Below are 14,625 nucleotides of genomic sequence, written 5' to 3' on the forward strand. Positions count from 1 at the left end.
ATAACATAAAATCTGAAGGTTTTGTTTGCCAATCATGTCAGTTGCCTTCATAAATGTACAGGAAATGACTTGTTAACAGACTTAATGAAGGTTTTAATTACCAGAACCAGAAACTGGAAAGAATAGTATTATGCAGTCAGGCTTCTAATATATTTTTTCTAAGAATGTTCTTTAAACATCAAAGTGAGTACAGTATGACATTTTAATTCTATAAAATCGAATGCTGTAAAAGTATTGCCAAATGCTTTTGCATATCAGAAACAAGTTTATACATATTTTTAAAACATCTCAATGTAATAAATCTTATCCAGGTATACAAATATAATAGTCTTTCGATGGAAAATGGTATATCTAAAACAATTCAGGTACTTATGATAAAATACACTGTATGGAAACATGCAAATTTACTAGAGATGACCTTAACCCTATTGTACAGGGATGGAGGTTTGAATGGTTATTTTATTGTAAAATACATTGAACTTTCTGTATTCCCTAGTTATCATACATTTCCTCCTATAAAAAAAGGTGTAAGTCTTTATTTTTATGCCATCTATTAATTTGCCATCTAGTTACCTTATAAATGAGAAGACTGATACCATTGAATTTTAACTAGTTCTGATTTATAGATTTGGTCCTGTGAGGCAACTACTCAAAATTCTCATTTTTGTTATGTAAAGGCATTTAGAGCTTCAAGAATGATTTTGTAGGGCAGCCCGGGTGGCGCAGCGGTTTAGCGCCACCTGCAGCCCGGGGTGTGATCCTGGGGACCTGGGATCCAGTCCCAAGGCGGGCCTCCTGCATGGAGCCTGCTTCTCCCTCTGCCTGTGTCTCTGCCTCTCTCTCGTTCTCTCTGAATAAATAAATAAATAAATCTATTAAAAAAAAAAGAATGATTCTGTAAGTAATAATGCTGTTTTAAATTTTGACAAATCTCACAGAATTCGGTACTCTGCATTATGAGATCACCTGAGAGTGTTAGATATTCTTTAAGACCACAAACAGGCTGGCTATATGGTCATTTTTCACTTGGGCTATTTTTAATAGGACCTATGATTTAGATTCCTATCTGAGAATTTCATGGATTCAGTCCTGGATGCAGGACATAAGAGAACATGTAATTCAGAACTTTCGTACTTACTGATATGGTAAAAAAACAAAGCTCACATGTAAAAATTAAGTTGCCTTTCCTTGAATGAATCCTGACTGAATAAAACAAAGAAAGGAAAAGAAGTGTCTGCAGTCTAATTTGTGTTCTAGAAGACTCGTGCACTAAGTTTATGGGGAAAACTGGAATAACCCCCACATAAAAATAAATAGGCAAATAGCAAAATTGTGATTTAATCCCAAAATGTAAGACAGTACAGCAGTAAAAATGAGTGAACTACACTAACACATCAGGGATAAGTTACCTGCATGTAACAACGATTCACAGAAGACATGTAGTTGTGCTTACTGTACAAGGAGGTAAAACAGGCAAAAAGCAATAATATTGGCTTTGGGCACAGAAACACTTATTGTAAAATCGTTAGAGCACTCAAAGGAGTGGTTAGCCACGAATTCTTGGACAGAGGTTACACCTGGGGTACGGCACTGGGGAGTGGCCCATGGGGCTTCATGTTTCTTGTCCCAATTGGGGGTGTGTGCCCAGGTGTTTGCTGTTTCAGATCATCTGAAACTGGCATTTTTCAAACTGGAGTTGTTTAATATTCCAGGTTCATCGTTTTTAAGGAAATTAAAAATGAGATACCAAACTTCATTTCAAGGATACTTGGTAATCCATGCAAATTGGATCAAAGCACAAACTGTTCACATTGGAATAGAGCCCCAGTCAATTATCCTGAGCCATGTTAGAGACGATACAGAAAGTCATAACAAGAGTTTTGGCTAGAATAGGTCATTTGATCTTTTTCTCACTGGCACCGTCTATTGTTTTCTGATATACAATGTTCAATGTGGTGTGCAAGGCAATTCTATCTTGTGAAGGATTTGATGTGTCACATTAACCTCCCATTCAACTGGATTCAGTACATTCAGAGAATGAAAAGCATATTGTTGCTCAATATAAATTAAACTGGAAATCATTCAATGGAATAACCACTGATGAAATAGCAAATACAAATGGAAATGACAGCAAATAGAGCAGTGTAAAAAATTTTAGTGCATTGTGACAGTGCTTTTTTGAACTATGTTACTGCCTAAATCTCTTCTACTAAATTTCACTGAAAACAACCATAGAGAGAGATGTTAAATATTATAAATGTTAAATTTATATAAACTTCTCATTGTTACTTTCCAAAGAGAAATTTGAAGCATTCAAGGAAAATAATTGGGTGAAAGAAGCATTCGATTTACAAAATTCTGAAATAATATTTAGTTTTGATTTTGGTTTTAACAGGTTCACAAATTCTTTGACAACAATCTTCCCTTCCAGAGATGGATCTTAATGTCCTCCTCCTGAGCGTGGACTTGCACGGAATGATTCACTTCTAACTGATAGAAAAGGCTGATGTGATGGTGTGCGACCCGGGTCTAGGAACATAAAACACATTGCAGCTTCTACCTGGCTCTTTCTCTCTCTTTTTGTCTGTCTGTCTCTCTGTTTCTGTCTCTGTCTCTCTCTCTGGTTACTTGCACTGGGGGAAGAAGCTACCTAGTTATTAGCTACCTAATGGAAAAGTCCACACAGCTAGGAACTGAGGCCCCTTGGGGCCATCTGGGAAGGAAATGAGGCCTCTTCCTCATTTCCTCATTTCCCTCAACAGCCATGTGAGGGAGCCTTATGTCCTAGGAATCCCTCAGCCCCAGTCAAGCCATCAGATGATGCAGTCCTGTCTGACAACTTGACTGCAACCCAGAGAGAGGCCCTGAGACAGAAGCACTCAGGTAAGCCTCTCCTGAATTCCTGACCCTGGGAAACTGTGGGACACAATATATATTTGTTGCTCTGAGCTGCTATGCTCTGGATAATTTGTTAGACACCAGTACATAACTACTACAGAGTCCAAAGAAGTGAATGAAGTATTGCACTTTAATTTCGATTGGCTCTAAATTAACTATGAAATTAAACATCATCTATTGGTTTTAAGATTTAAGAAGAATATCTATGTCTAAGGGAACAGAATGCATACTATCATCATTCACAACAATCTATTTATTTGGAGTTTGATTTCTGACGGTAAACCAATTAAACAAAAGGAAGAAGCAGGCTGTCCCAGGCAGATGCTAAGATGGCCTGCCATAACTAACCTCTGGTTATTCATATTCTCCCAGTTGTTGGATCAAACACTAATCCAGGTGCTAGTGTGAAAGGACTTTGCATATGCAGTGAAGGTTCAGATCAGCTGCATTTAAAACAGGAGGATTGGGCAGCCGGGGTGGCTCAGCAGTTTAGCACCACCTTCAGCCCATGGTATGATCCTGGAGACCCAGGATCCAGTCCCACATCGGGCTCCCTGCATGGAGCCTGCTTCTCCCTCTGCCTGTGTCTCTGCCTCTGTGTGTGTGTGTGTGTGTGTGCGTGTGTGTGTGTGAGTCTCATGAATAAATAAATAAAGTCTTTAAAAATAAATAAATAAATAAATAAATAAATAAATAAATAAATAAAAAACAAACAAACAAACGAAACAGGAGGATTATCCCAAGTAGTCCTGACCTAATCAGGTGAGCCCTTAATAGCACAGGGTGCTTCCTGAGTGAAGGGACTGGAAGAGTGAGCAGGATTCATTGTGAGTGGGGGCTTTACGATGGAAGGTAATGCTGGTGGCCACAGGAGCTAAGAACAGCATCCCACTGACAGCGTGCCAGGAAGTGGAGACTGCCGACCTCCAACTACAAGAACTGGAATTCTGCTAACAGATCTGTACAAGCTTGTAGGGGGACCTCGAGCTCTAGTTGCAAACACTGTCTGTGACATGCTGAGGAGAAGACCCCTCAGCATCACTCCTGGACTGCTGACCTACAGAACTGTGCACATACACATGGGTGTGGTTGTAAGTCACTATGTTTGTGGTTAATTTGTTATGCAGCAATAGAAAACCACCACATAGCCTCAATGCACATCACATTTTCCCAGTGGAATGAATGTATGAATCGTCGTGCACACTAGTTGCATGAAATAAAATCTCATTTTTCATGTATTTTCCATTTGTGATTCTTTTAAGTGATGGGATTAAAATCTAATAGTCATATTTCATTCATTCATTCAACAACAATTAATTTAGTGCCTACTCTGCACCAAGAATGGCTTTCTACCCTAGGGGTACAGCTTTCATCAAAGTAGCCCAAAGCACCTGTGCTCTCATGCTTTACATTCTAGAGGCTTCCTAAAAGTGAGATGGAGCCCCTGGAGCATTTTCAGTGATGAAATGACACATTCCGACTCACCTTAGCAGGATCACTGACCCCAGTGGAGAGAGTGGCCCTGGGTGGCAGGTGTTGGGGTGGCAGCAGGGCGCAATCAGGAGAGGGGGTGGAGACTAAGGGGATGAGAAGGCATGAGGGCTGAGAGAGATGGAGAGAAGGGCTGCAGATGCAGGTGGAGGGAGAGAAGCAGTGGTAAAGAATTCTAAAGTAGTGGAATTTGAATACATTGTTATATCAATTTTTTATTTAATCTCTATTTCCGGGTCTTAGCAAGATATTGTTTGCATCTAATATTTACTGCACTCTGTGGACTGAATACCTGTGGCCTCCTTATGTTATCAGGGTTAAGAAGTAACCTAGATGCCACTAATACCCCAATAAAATCCTCCTTAGGTGCTCATTCATACACACAGGCAACACTGAATGCTGATGTCGGGCATTTGGACTGCCCTGAATACTTGCAACTATGAGGTGATTAATGGTTGCACACTCTGATTGAAATGTACTATATTAATGATACTTTCTCTTTTTTTGTATCCTTGATGCTCTGGCATTTGTGGCCTCCATAACTGGGGAGACATTCTCCCTCCCCTGAGTGGCCAATTCTGAGAACCAGCTAAATGCTTGACCAGGAGCACACCTTCCCTTTGCAAACATATTCTGAACTACCTCTCTTTAAGACTACCCCAGGATATGATGTTCCTCTGCTCCAATTACTCAGGACCAGCTACCAGGCTTCTGGAGACAACTCCTGTGACCCAAAGCCAACTGATGACATTATTCAGACTAGTTAATTCTAAAATGTGTCCCCAGCCCCTCTGCCTTTCTCAAGGAAAATACAATAAACGCTCTGGGCCATGCTTTCTTCCACTCCTTCTGCCCCCTGGCGCTCCTTGGTGCTCCCCCATATGGCCCTCTGTGGTGTTCCATGCCCCTCCTCTCAGTAATGTAATAAAAAAAAAAAAAACAGCTTCTTTCAATGGCATCAGCCTCTCCACCTGTCACTTAGTCACCTGGGTAAATCAAGACCCAGACACAGATCACATACAGACTGTACTTCCAACGTGCATCTTTGTATTGAGGCTATGTCTGGAATTCACAGACGGAGCTATGGAATAGAGGTCATTTTAAAGCACAAAAACTTAGAGTCTTGGCTTGGGAAAGTGAAAACGACAGTTTTGGTTATTTCAAAGCTGTTTAGGCAAATTTATACAGAAAGGACAAAATCACTACTTTGACACATGCGAGTCCCGATCTCTCAGGGGTTGTCAAGATTATGGTTAATAAACAAGAAGAAAACTGGCCTCTGTGACAATCTCTAGCTAGTCCCCAAGCACACCTGCCTCAGGTACAGAAGACACCTTGTTCCTTCACCGATTGTCCCACAGTCAGCTCTCTCTCTGGCATCAAATTCCCTGAGAGCAAGTTTCCTTCTCAGACAGTCCAGGGGGACTGTCTGGACTGTTGTTTCCTTCGCTGAGTAGAAGATTTTTATTTTTGTGCAGTCCCAATAGTGTATTTTTGCTTTTGTTTCCCTTGCCTCAGGAGACAGATCTAGAGAGGTTACTGCCTGTGTTCTCTTCTAGGATGTTTATGGTTTCAGGACTCACATTTAGGTCTTTACTCCATCTGGAATTTATTTTTGTATATGGTGTGAGAAAGGGGTCCCTTTTCTTTCTTTTTCAAGTTGCCGGCATGATGATGGACCTGTCAGGTATGGGACTATGGAATCACTTGCGGTACACCTAACACTGTATGTTAACTTCTGGAATTAAAACCCATACATAAAGAAGTAGGTAAGTAAGTAAGCAAGTCAGTCGGTGGAGGGGGAGTGGTGAGGGGTTAAAGGCAGAGAGTCAAGCTCAGCAAGGGTCTCCAGGAAGGAAGGCAGGAAAAGTGGCTGAGCCCAGTCTGGTGTCTACACCTGGTTTCTTCAGAAAGACCCTGGTCCAGGAGTCAGGGGAAAAGTGTGACAAAGAGCGCTCCACGCAAGACGAAAAGTGTCAGGTCACTGCACGGTCCCGGGGAGGGCGAGGCTCTCAGGGTCTCAGGCCCCAGGGCGGGTCCGGGGCGGGGACGCTCAGGCTGGGGGGTCCGCACCTCCCTGGGTTTCACTTCTCCCTCTCCCAACCTGGCTCAGGGGCCCCTGCCTGGAGACTCGTGACGCAGCCAAGCTCGCGCTCCCATTGGGTGCAGCGTTTCTGGAGGAGCCAATCAGCGGCACCGGGTCCCGGGCTCTAAAGCCTCCGCCTCCGCCTCCGCCCCCGAGTCCAGCGGCGACCGCCAGTGTCCCGGGAGCCCGGAGATGGAGGTGGTGATGCCGCGAGCCCTCCTCGTGCTGCTGTCGGCGGCCCTGGCCGTGACCCTGACCCGGGCGGGTGAGTGCGGGCGGGAGCGAGGGGACCCCGGGAAGCCGCCTCCCCGCCGCCCCCGGCCCCCCGCGGCCTGGGCTCCCGCGTCCCTCCCGCCTCCGCCCTGCCCCGCCCCCGGGCATCTCCCCCCGAGCCCCGGGCCCCGCGGCGGGAGGGGGGTCGGGCGGGGTCTCAGCCCCTCGGCTCCGCAGGCTCCCACTCCCTGAGGTTTTTCCACACCGCCGTGTCCCGGCCCGGCCGCAGGGAGGCCCTCTACATCTCTGTGGGCTACGTGGACGACGTACAGTTCCTGCGGTTCGACAGCGACGCGGCGAGTCCGAAGGTGGAGCCGCGGGCGCGGTGGATGGAGCAGGAGGCGCCGGAGTTTTGGGAGGAGCAGACGGAGATCGCCAGGGTGCACGCACAGACCGCCCGATCCAACCTGCAGACGGCCCTCGGCTACTACAACCAGAGCGAGGCCGGTGAGTGACCCGGGCCGGGTCCAGTGCACGAGTCCATGAACCCCCCTTGGACAGGCTCGGGTCTCCCCGAGTTCCCGGGTCTGAGATTCACCCCCAGACCGGGAGACCGTCCTGGCCCCCTACGCGGGAAGAGCCTGCAAGGACTTGCGGACTGTTTCCGAGGTCTCTGACCACTCACCGGCCGTAGAGCCAATGCCAGGGGAGTCTAGGTGGACGGGGCTGACGGCGGGCACCGGGCTACCGGGGCGGGACTGACTGAGACGGGGGCGGGGGCGGGGGGTTGCCCAGGGTCTCACACCTTCCAGTGGACCTCGGGCTGCGACGTGGGGCCGGACGGGCGCCTCCTCCGCGGGTATGAGCAGTTCGCGTACGACGGCGCCGATTACATCGCCCTGAACCGGGACCTGCGCTCCTGGACCGCGGCGGACACGGCGGCGCAGATCACCCGGCGCAAGTGGGAGGCGGCGGGCGCGGCCCAATACTACCGGGTATACCTGCAGGGGGAGTGCGTGCAGTCGCTCCTTAAGTACCTGGAGAGAGGGAAAGAGACCCTGCAGCGCACAGGTATGTGAGGCAGCTGGGACTCCGGGATCTCCCCTCCCGCTGGGGCTGTACCTCCTGCTATCCCTACAAAAAGGAAAATGGAATTGACACCAGAATTCCTTCCCTGCCCCACTTCTTGGATCCTGAAACTGAAGAGTTTCTTGGTTTTCGGTTCTGTACTAAAGAGAGACTCGCTCAGAGAACCCATCCTTCTCTCAGGACATTTAAGGGATCCAGTCTTTATGGAGAGGGATAGAGATATTTTGAAATAATTCAATAGCAGAATTCTTTGACCCTGGCATTCACCTTGGGCACCACTGACTGACTTCCTCCCTCAGGCCTTGCTCCCTGTCCCACACCTAACTTAATTGGAGGTCGGCCTCCAAGTTTTAAGAGGCACTGGGTTTTCTCTACCTAGGTCAGGACCAGAAGTCTCTGTTGTCCCACTCAGAGACCTGGAACTTCCTACCTTAGGCTATCTTATCCTGATTCTAGATCTTCCAAAGGGATAGGAAGGTATCCCAGGTCCTGGAGTTCAGGCTGGTGTCTGTATTTTGCACTCCCTCTCCCCCATTTGTCCTCTTCATTCTCAGCATGGTCACAACAGTGCTGCTTAGGTGGCCCACCCGGTATAATGCAAATTTGTAAATTTTCTGACCCTTCTCCTTAGATCCTCCAAAAATCTACCTGACCCGCCACCCCTTCTCTGACCGTGAGGTCACCCTGAGGTGCTGGGCGCTGGGCTTCTACCCTGCGGAGATCACCCTGGCCTGGCAGCGGGATGGGGAGGACCAGACCCAGGACACAGAGCTTGTGGACACCAGGCCTGCAGGAGATGGGACCTTCCAGAAGTGGGCGGCCGTGGTGGTGCCCTCTGGACAGGAGCAGAGATACACGTGCCACGTGCAGCACAAGGGGCTGGCAGAGCCTGTCACGCGGAGATGGGGTAAGGAGGGTCTTGGGGTAGAGCTTCTCCTCAGGGCAAGTGGAGCTCTTCTGGAGAATTTCAGCAGAGTCAGGACTAAAGCCAGAGGCTGTACCCTCGTCCTCCCTCCCCTTTCCAGAGCCTTCCCCTCTGTCCACCATTCTCATCATCAGCATTGCTGCTGTGGTTCTCCTCGTGGTCGCTGGGGTGATTGGAGCTGTGATCTGGAGGAAGCAGCGCTCAGGTAGGGAACCGACTGAATACTCTGTGTTTTCCTGTCCTGTTGGGGGGTTTTCTAGGGAGCCGCTGTCCTGCCTTGTTAACAGGAGGTGCTGTCCATACGCGGTTACTCTCCCACACTGGAGCTGTGTACTCACACTCACTGTGCAGCAAACACTTGGGAAAATGAAGGCCAGAGTTTCACTTTGGTGATTCTGGTGACGGGCACTGATTCCCAGCCGTCACAGGACAGAGCGGAAGGCCCCGCTGAGGACAGACCTTCAGCAAGTCAGGTGGTCCAGTGACCCCTCACCTCATGTCATGTCTCCTGACCCTGACCTGGGCGGTCAGTCAGAATTCTGCAGACTCACTCTGCACCAGGACTGGGAGCCTCCTCGACGATCTCCTGGCCCAGCCCTGTGCCCGGCCTCTCACATGATGTTTTCTTCCCACAGGAGGAAAAGGACCAGGCTACTCTCATGCTGTATGTGAGTATGGACAGGGTGATCCCTGAGACCCCGGGGGAGTGTAGACAGGACCCCTTGGGGAGCTCACCCCCACAGCTCCTCCTTTAGTCTCACCTCCTGTGAGCTCTGACCACGTCCTGTTTATTCTCCTCTAGGCGATGACAGTGCCCAGGGCTCTGATGTGTCTCTGACGGCTCCTAGAGGTGAGACCCCAGAGACCCTGAAGTGGGGAGGGTTGGGGCACTGGGGACCTGATGAGTGCGAGGGGGACTGTTGAGAATGTCAGCACTTATGTGACTGACCTCAATTTGTACTTGATTGTTTCTCACAGTGTGAGACCAGCTGCCCTGTGGTGACTGAGCGATGCAAGATGTGTTCACATCTCACGTGATGACATCAACCCTGGCTTGTCTCTTTGCAAACAGTGTCAGGATGTGCCTGTGTCCCTAGGAGCATAATGTGAGGAGGTGGAGAGATTGGCCCACCCTGCCCACCATGACCTGTCCCTAATCTGATGTGCACTCTCTTCTCTGATGTGCTTTCCTGTCCAGGAGAGGCAGTGCTGGACCATCTCCATCCCTGTCTTTGTTTCATGTTGAGTTAATGACTTACTACCTATTGAAAATAAGGATCCATGGGGATCCCTGGGTAGCTCAGCAGTTTAACACCTGCCTTCAGCCCAGGGCATGATCCTGGAGTCCCAGATCAAGTCCCACATCAGGCTCCTTTCATGGAGCCTGCTTCTCCCTTTGCCTGTGTCTCTGCCATTCTCTCTCTCTCTCTCTCTCTCTCTCTCTCTCTCTCTCTCTCTCTTATCTCTCATGAATAAATATATAAAATCTTTTTTAAAAAAATAAGCATCCAGATAGGGGTTTGTGTTTCCTAAGTCTTGGGATGTGGGACTGCTTAAGGTAATAAAAGATTTCTGAAGTTGAGAGAGCAAATAAATGGAAGCCCTGAGAACCTTCCAGAATCCTCATGTTTGCTGTGCTCAATCAGTTGCAGTTGGGGGCTGAAAGCTGTCAGGAGCCTAGGGGGGACGGTGCCAGTGCCCAGTAGGTGCTCAGTACATACTGGGTGAGTCGTGTTCAGGCCTCAGCCGGGTCCTCTCTTCTCCGTGTCCTTGCCCCTTCTGTAGAAGCTTGTCTCACCAGGACCTGTGATCACAGGGACTTGGACGTCACCTGTCACCAGGACCTTCTGTAGCCAGAGCTTCCTGAGACTGGGTCAGCCTGCTAGACCCAGGTCTGAGTCACAGCATAGCCCCCATTTTGTTTCTTCCTTTTTTTCTTTCTTTCTTTTTTTTTTTTTTTGAGTTGTTCCTCTAGAGCCTCATGCCTGCTCTTGCTCTTGTGTCCAAGTTCCTGTCCCATTGTCCCCTGGTGACCCCATTGGTTACAGCAGCAGGTGTCCTTTGGACTCCCGTTTCCACAGGCCTAGGTCGTCCCCTGCACACAGGAGTCCCCGAGGTTTGGAGAGATGAACTTCCAGATCCATCCACTCTCCCCCTCCCTCCCCAGCTGCTTTCTGGATTATTGTTCACATCCTGAGGTAGAGAGGGGAGAAATCAGAGGTTCTCCTCATAAGCGTCCAGGAGTTTCTGCCTCCCCTGCTGCTCTGCCCTCCCTCCCCGCCCTGGGCCCCGTGATCCCCGTGGGATTTATAAAGCAGAGTGTAACGTAGATTTCTCTGTGGCTGGAGAAGAGGACCCAGGAAGCCCAAGTGCAGTGTGTCTGAGGAGTGAACTCTGTGCGTGGTGTGTGCAGGAGAAACGGTGTGGGGGTGGGGGCTGAGCTGAGGGAGGGAAGTGGGGGCAGCCCCGTGAGGAGAGAGAGGGGGCACTGATGACCAGTGGCTGATGGGGGGGCAGGAGCTGCCACAGAACAGCTGTGCCCCAGGCGCTTCTAGAAGAGGGAGACCCTCTTCCTGCGCATTCATTCAGCTGTAACTGTCCTGTGTCACATGCAGGACACACTGTTTGCATCTGGGCAGCTCAGTGAGACTCAGATGAGGCAAACCTGCTGGTCTCCTGGAGAGTATGTTCTAGTGGTCGGGGGAGACTACACCTGACCCAGGCTGGTGGGTAATTGGGGCAGTGACCCCCTTCTGTAGTAGGAAATCCGAGTGTAGCTCATGTCTCCCCCAAAACATGCCAACTAATAGCGTGCTCGTGACTGGAACCTCACGGAGAACATGAGCAGTTGCTTATACTGTGTGTTATGGGTAGTGTGTACTGTGCTCTTATGATGAGCGAAGCTGCAATAAATTAGTAAATCATAAGGAAGGGAAACACCGTGGATAGTACTTACAGTAAAAAAGTCCCCATACAGGTGCACACGCACAGTCCCAACCCGTGTAATTCAGACATGAACTGTGTGTGTGTGTGTGTGTGTGTGTGTGTGTGTGTGTGTGTGTGTGTAAGCACAATAAGTAAGGGAGGTGTAGACATTGGAAGTAGGTAGGAGCCTTGAGGAAGGTGACCCAGAGAGAACCTGCTCTAGGACAGGGACGGTGGCCACCTTACTGCAGGGATTGGGGGAGCCTCCCTGAGAAGGCGACCTGGGAGAGATTGGAGGACATGAATTGTGTAGGAGGATGTCTGGGGGAAGTTCTTTCCAGGCAGGGAACCTCCATGCTCAAGCTCCAGGGCAGGAGCCTGTCCCATGTTTGAGGGAGGGTGAGGAGGCCCCTGGGGCTGGAGCAGAGAGCAAGGGGGGTGACATGACGTCACGTCATGGAGGCCTGAGGACAGTAGAAGGGTTTTGAGTTTTCTCTGAGTGTGATGTGGAGTCATAAGAATGAACAGATCAATTCATTGAATTTCTTTACCAGCACCTCTTTGCTGCTGCGCAGAATTGAGAGGTGAAGGGGAGCAACTAGTAAGGAACCTGTAGGACCCAGGGCAGTGTCCCAGGAGGGGGATGGGGGCTGAACATCTGGAGTGTGGGGAGGGAAGGTAATAGGAAATGAGTGGGTGCTGGATATGGTTACAGGTGAACTCTGCAGTATTTCCTAAGGCATTCCTTCTGGGGGGTGAGAGGGAGGGATCAAGGAGGGCATCCGGTATTTCAGACTGCAAGGAGAAGTGTGCAGTGCCTTCCATAGAGATGAAGGAGACACTGGAATCAGGACATTGGGAAGCAGCATCACAGACATCCACTTAGGAGTGTGGAATTTGGGATCTATAAGAAATGTAGCTGATGTCAGTTGGATACAGAGATATCAAGATTGGAGAATTATACTTGGGAGGTGGCTCCACATCAATCAGTTTCAGAGCCTTCAGCAGAGATGAGGACACCAAGGGTGTGATGGCCATAGAAGAGAAAGGAACAGGCCCAATCCCTGGACTGCTCAGGGCTAAGCAAGCTGATCAGAGCGCACCCCCACAGAGCAGTACGCATCTAGTTCTGCATCTAGTAGGTGCATAGAACAGAGAGGCCCAGCCTTCAGTGAGCACAGGGATTTCCTGGACTGTGCAGATCTAGAGAGGCTGGAGCACAGTGTGGGATTCGGGGTTTCTACAAGGTTGCTGCTGCTGCTGTTGGTCTTTGAGTAGCAAGCACATGAAGCAGGGTCCCCCGAGTCCCAATTTGAAGACTTCTGGCAAAGCAATGGTAATCAAGGCGGTGTCAGGGGATTGGTTCAAGATGGCAGCTTACAAACATCCTGAACCCATCTTCTTCCATGGACCCAATAGATTTTCAACTACTTGTGGAACAATCTCCTCTAAAGAAGATCTAAGCCTCCACAGCAAAGGATAAAAGGGCAGCATCAACACAGGTAAGAGAGGCAGAGACATTCTTGCCAAAACCAAAAAACTAGAAAATCCACCCCAGGCCTGAGAATCCAAAATATTGTGGCATCACAAAAATACACAACTTTGCTGAGAAGCAAGGGGTCTGTGCTCTACACCAGACACTAAACCCTGGGTCCTCCACAGGAGAGACGAGCCCCTCATGTGCCCGGCTTTGAAAACCAAAGGGATCATATTCAGGAAAACCACACAACTCTAGGGAATGAAGTAGTCACTCTTAAAGTTTGTGTGCAGTCTCACTCACCTCTGACTCAGTTTAAACACCAGTTTGAAAAGTTCCTAGGACACAAGTGAGGAAGATCCATTCACTAATCTTTGTTTTCTTTTCCTATCAATTCCAGTATAGTTAGCATACAGTGTTATATTAGCTTCTGATGTACAATAAAATGATTCAGCAGTTCTATACATGACATCATGATTGTCAGGATAAGTGTACTGTTATATCTGATAAAGGTTTAGTATCCAAAACTTAGGAAGAACTTCTCAAACTCAACACCCCAAAACCAAATAATCAAATTAAGAAATGGTCAGAAGACACGAGTAGACATTTTCCCAAGGCATCCAGATGGCTTGCAGACACATGAAAGATGCTCAACATCACTCACCATCAGGGAAACCCAAATCAAAACCATGATGAGACACCACCTCACACCTGTCAGAATGGAGAACATTCACAACACAGGAAACAACAGATGTTGGCGAGGATGCAGAGAAAGGAACACTCCTGCACTGTTGGAAGAATGAAAACTGGTGCAGCCACTCTGGTAAACAAGATGGAAGAACAACAGAAAGGTAAGAATAGAGCTACCCCATGATTTAGCAATTGCATTAGTAGGTATTTACCCAAAGGATACAAAAATGCGGATTAAAAGGGGTACATGCATCCTGATGTTTATAGCAGCATTCTCAACAATAGCCATGCTATGGAAAGAGACCAAGTGTCTGTCGACTAATGAATGGATAGAGAAGATTTGTACACAGTGAAATATTACTCAGCCATCCAAAAGAATGAAAGTGCCATTTGCAGTGACATGGAAGGAGCTAGAGGATATTATGCTAAGCAAAATAAGTAAGTCAGAGAAAGACAAATAACATATGATTTCACTCATATTTTGAATTTAGGCAGCAAAACAGATGAATATGTGACACGGAAGGGAGAAAAGAGAGAGATGGAGAGAAGGGGAGGCAAACCATAAAAGACTCCTAATGATAGGGAAGAAACAGAGTTGATGGGGCTGGGGGTGGCCTAGCGGTGGGAGGGGTATTAAGGAGTTCACTCGGGATCCACGGGTGGCTCAGCAGTTTAGCACCTGCCTTTCACCTAGGGCATGATCTTGGAGTCCCAGGATCGAGTCCCACATCAGGCTCCCTGCATGGAGCCTGCTTTCCCTCTGCCTGTGTCTCTGCCTCTCTCTCTCTGTGTCTCTCATGAATAAATAAATAAAATCTTTAAAAAAAAAAA

At 48.3% G+C, this 14,625-nt stretch overlaps 1 protein-coding gene across 1 annotated transcript; it reads left to right on the forward strand.

Annotated features, from left to right (window-relative positions):
* Positions 1 to 6,626: 6,626 nt before the first annotated feature.
* On the forward strand, positions 6,627 to 10,322 carry LOC129513147 (DLA class I histocompatibility antigen, A9/A9 alpha chain-like). Its single transcript, XM_055330912.1, has 8 exons — positions 6,627 to 6,740; positions 6,926 to 7,195; positions 7,484 to 7,759; positions 8,409 to 8,684; positions 8,803 to 8,907; positions 9,338 to 9,370; positions 9,505 to 9,552; positions 9,681 to 10,322. The coding sequence occupies exons 1-8, from the start codon at positions 6,668 to 6,670 to the stop codon at positions 9,683 to 9,685; spliced, it is 1,086 nt and encodes a 361-aa protein (XP_055186887.1). The 5' UTR covers positions 6,627 to 6,667; the 3' UTR covers positions 9,686 to 10,322.
* The last annotated feature ends 4,303 nt before the right edge of the window (positions 10,323 to 14,625 follow it).

The sequence above is a fragment of the Nyctereutes procyonoides genome, unplaced genomic scaffold (assembly GCF_905146905.1).
Source record: "Nyctereutes procyonoides isolate TBG_1078 unplaced genomic scaffold, NYPRO_anot_genome, whole genome shotgun sequence".
Lineage (NCBI taxonomy): Eukaryota > Metazoa > Chordata > Mammalia > Carnivora > Canidae > Nyctereutes > Nyctereutes procyonoides.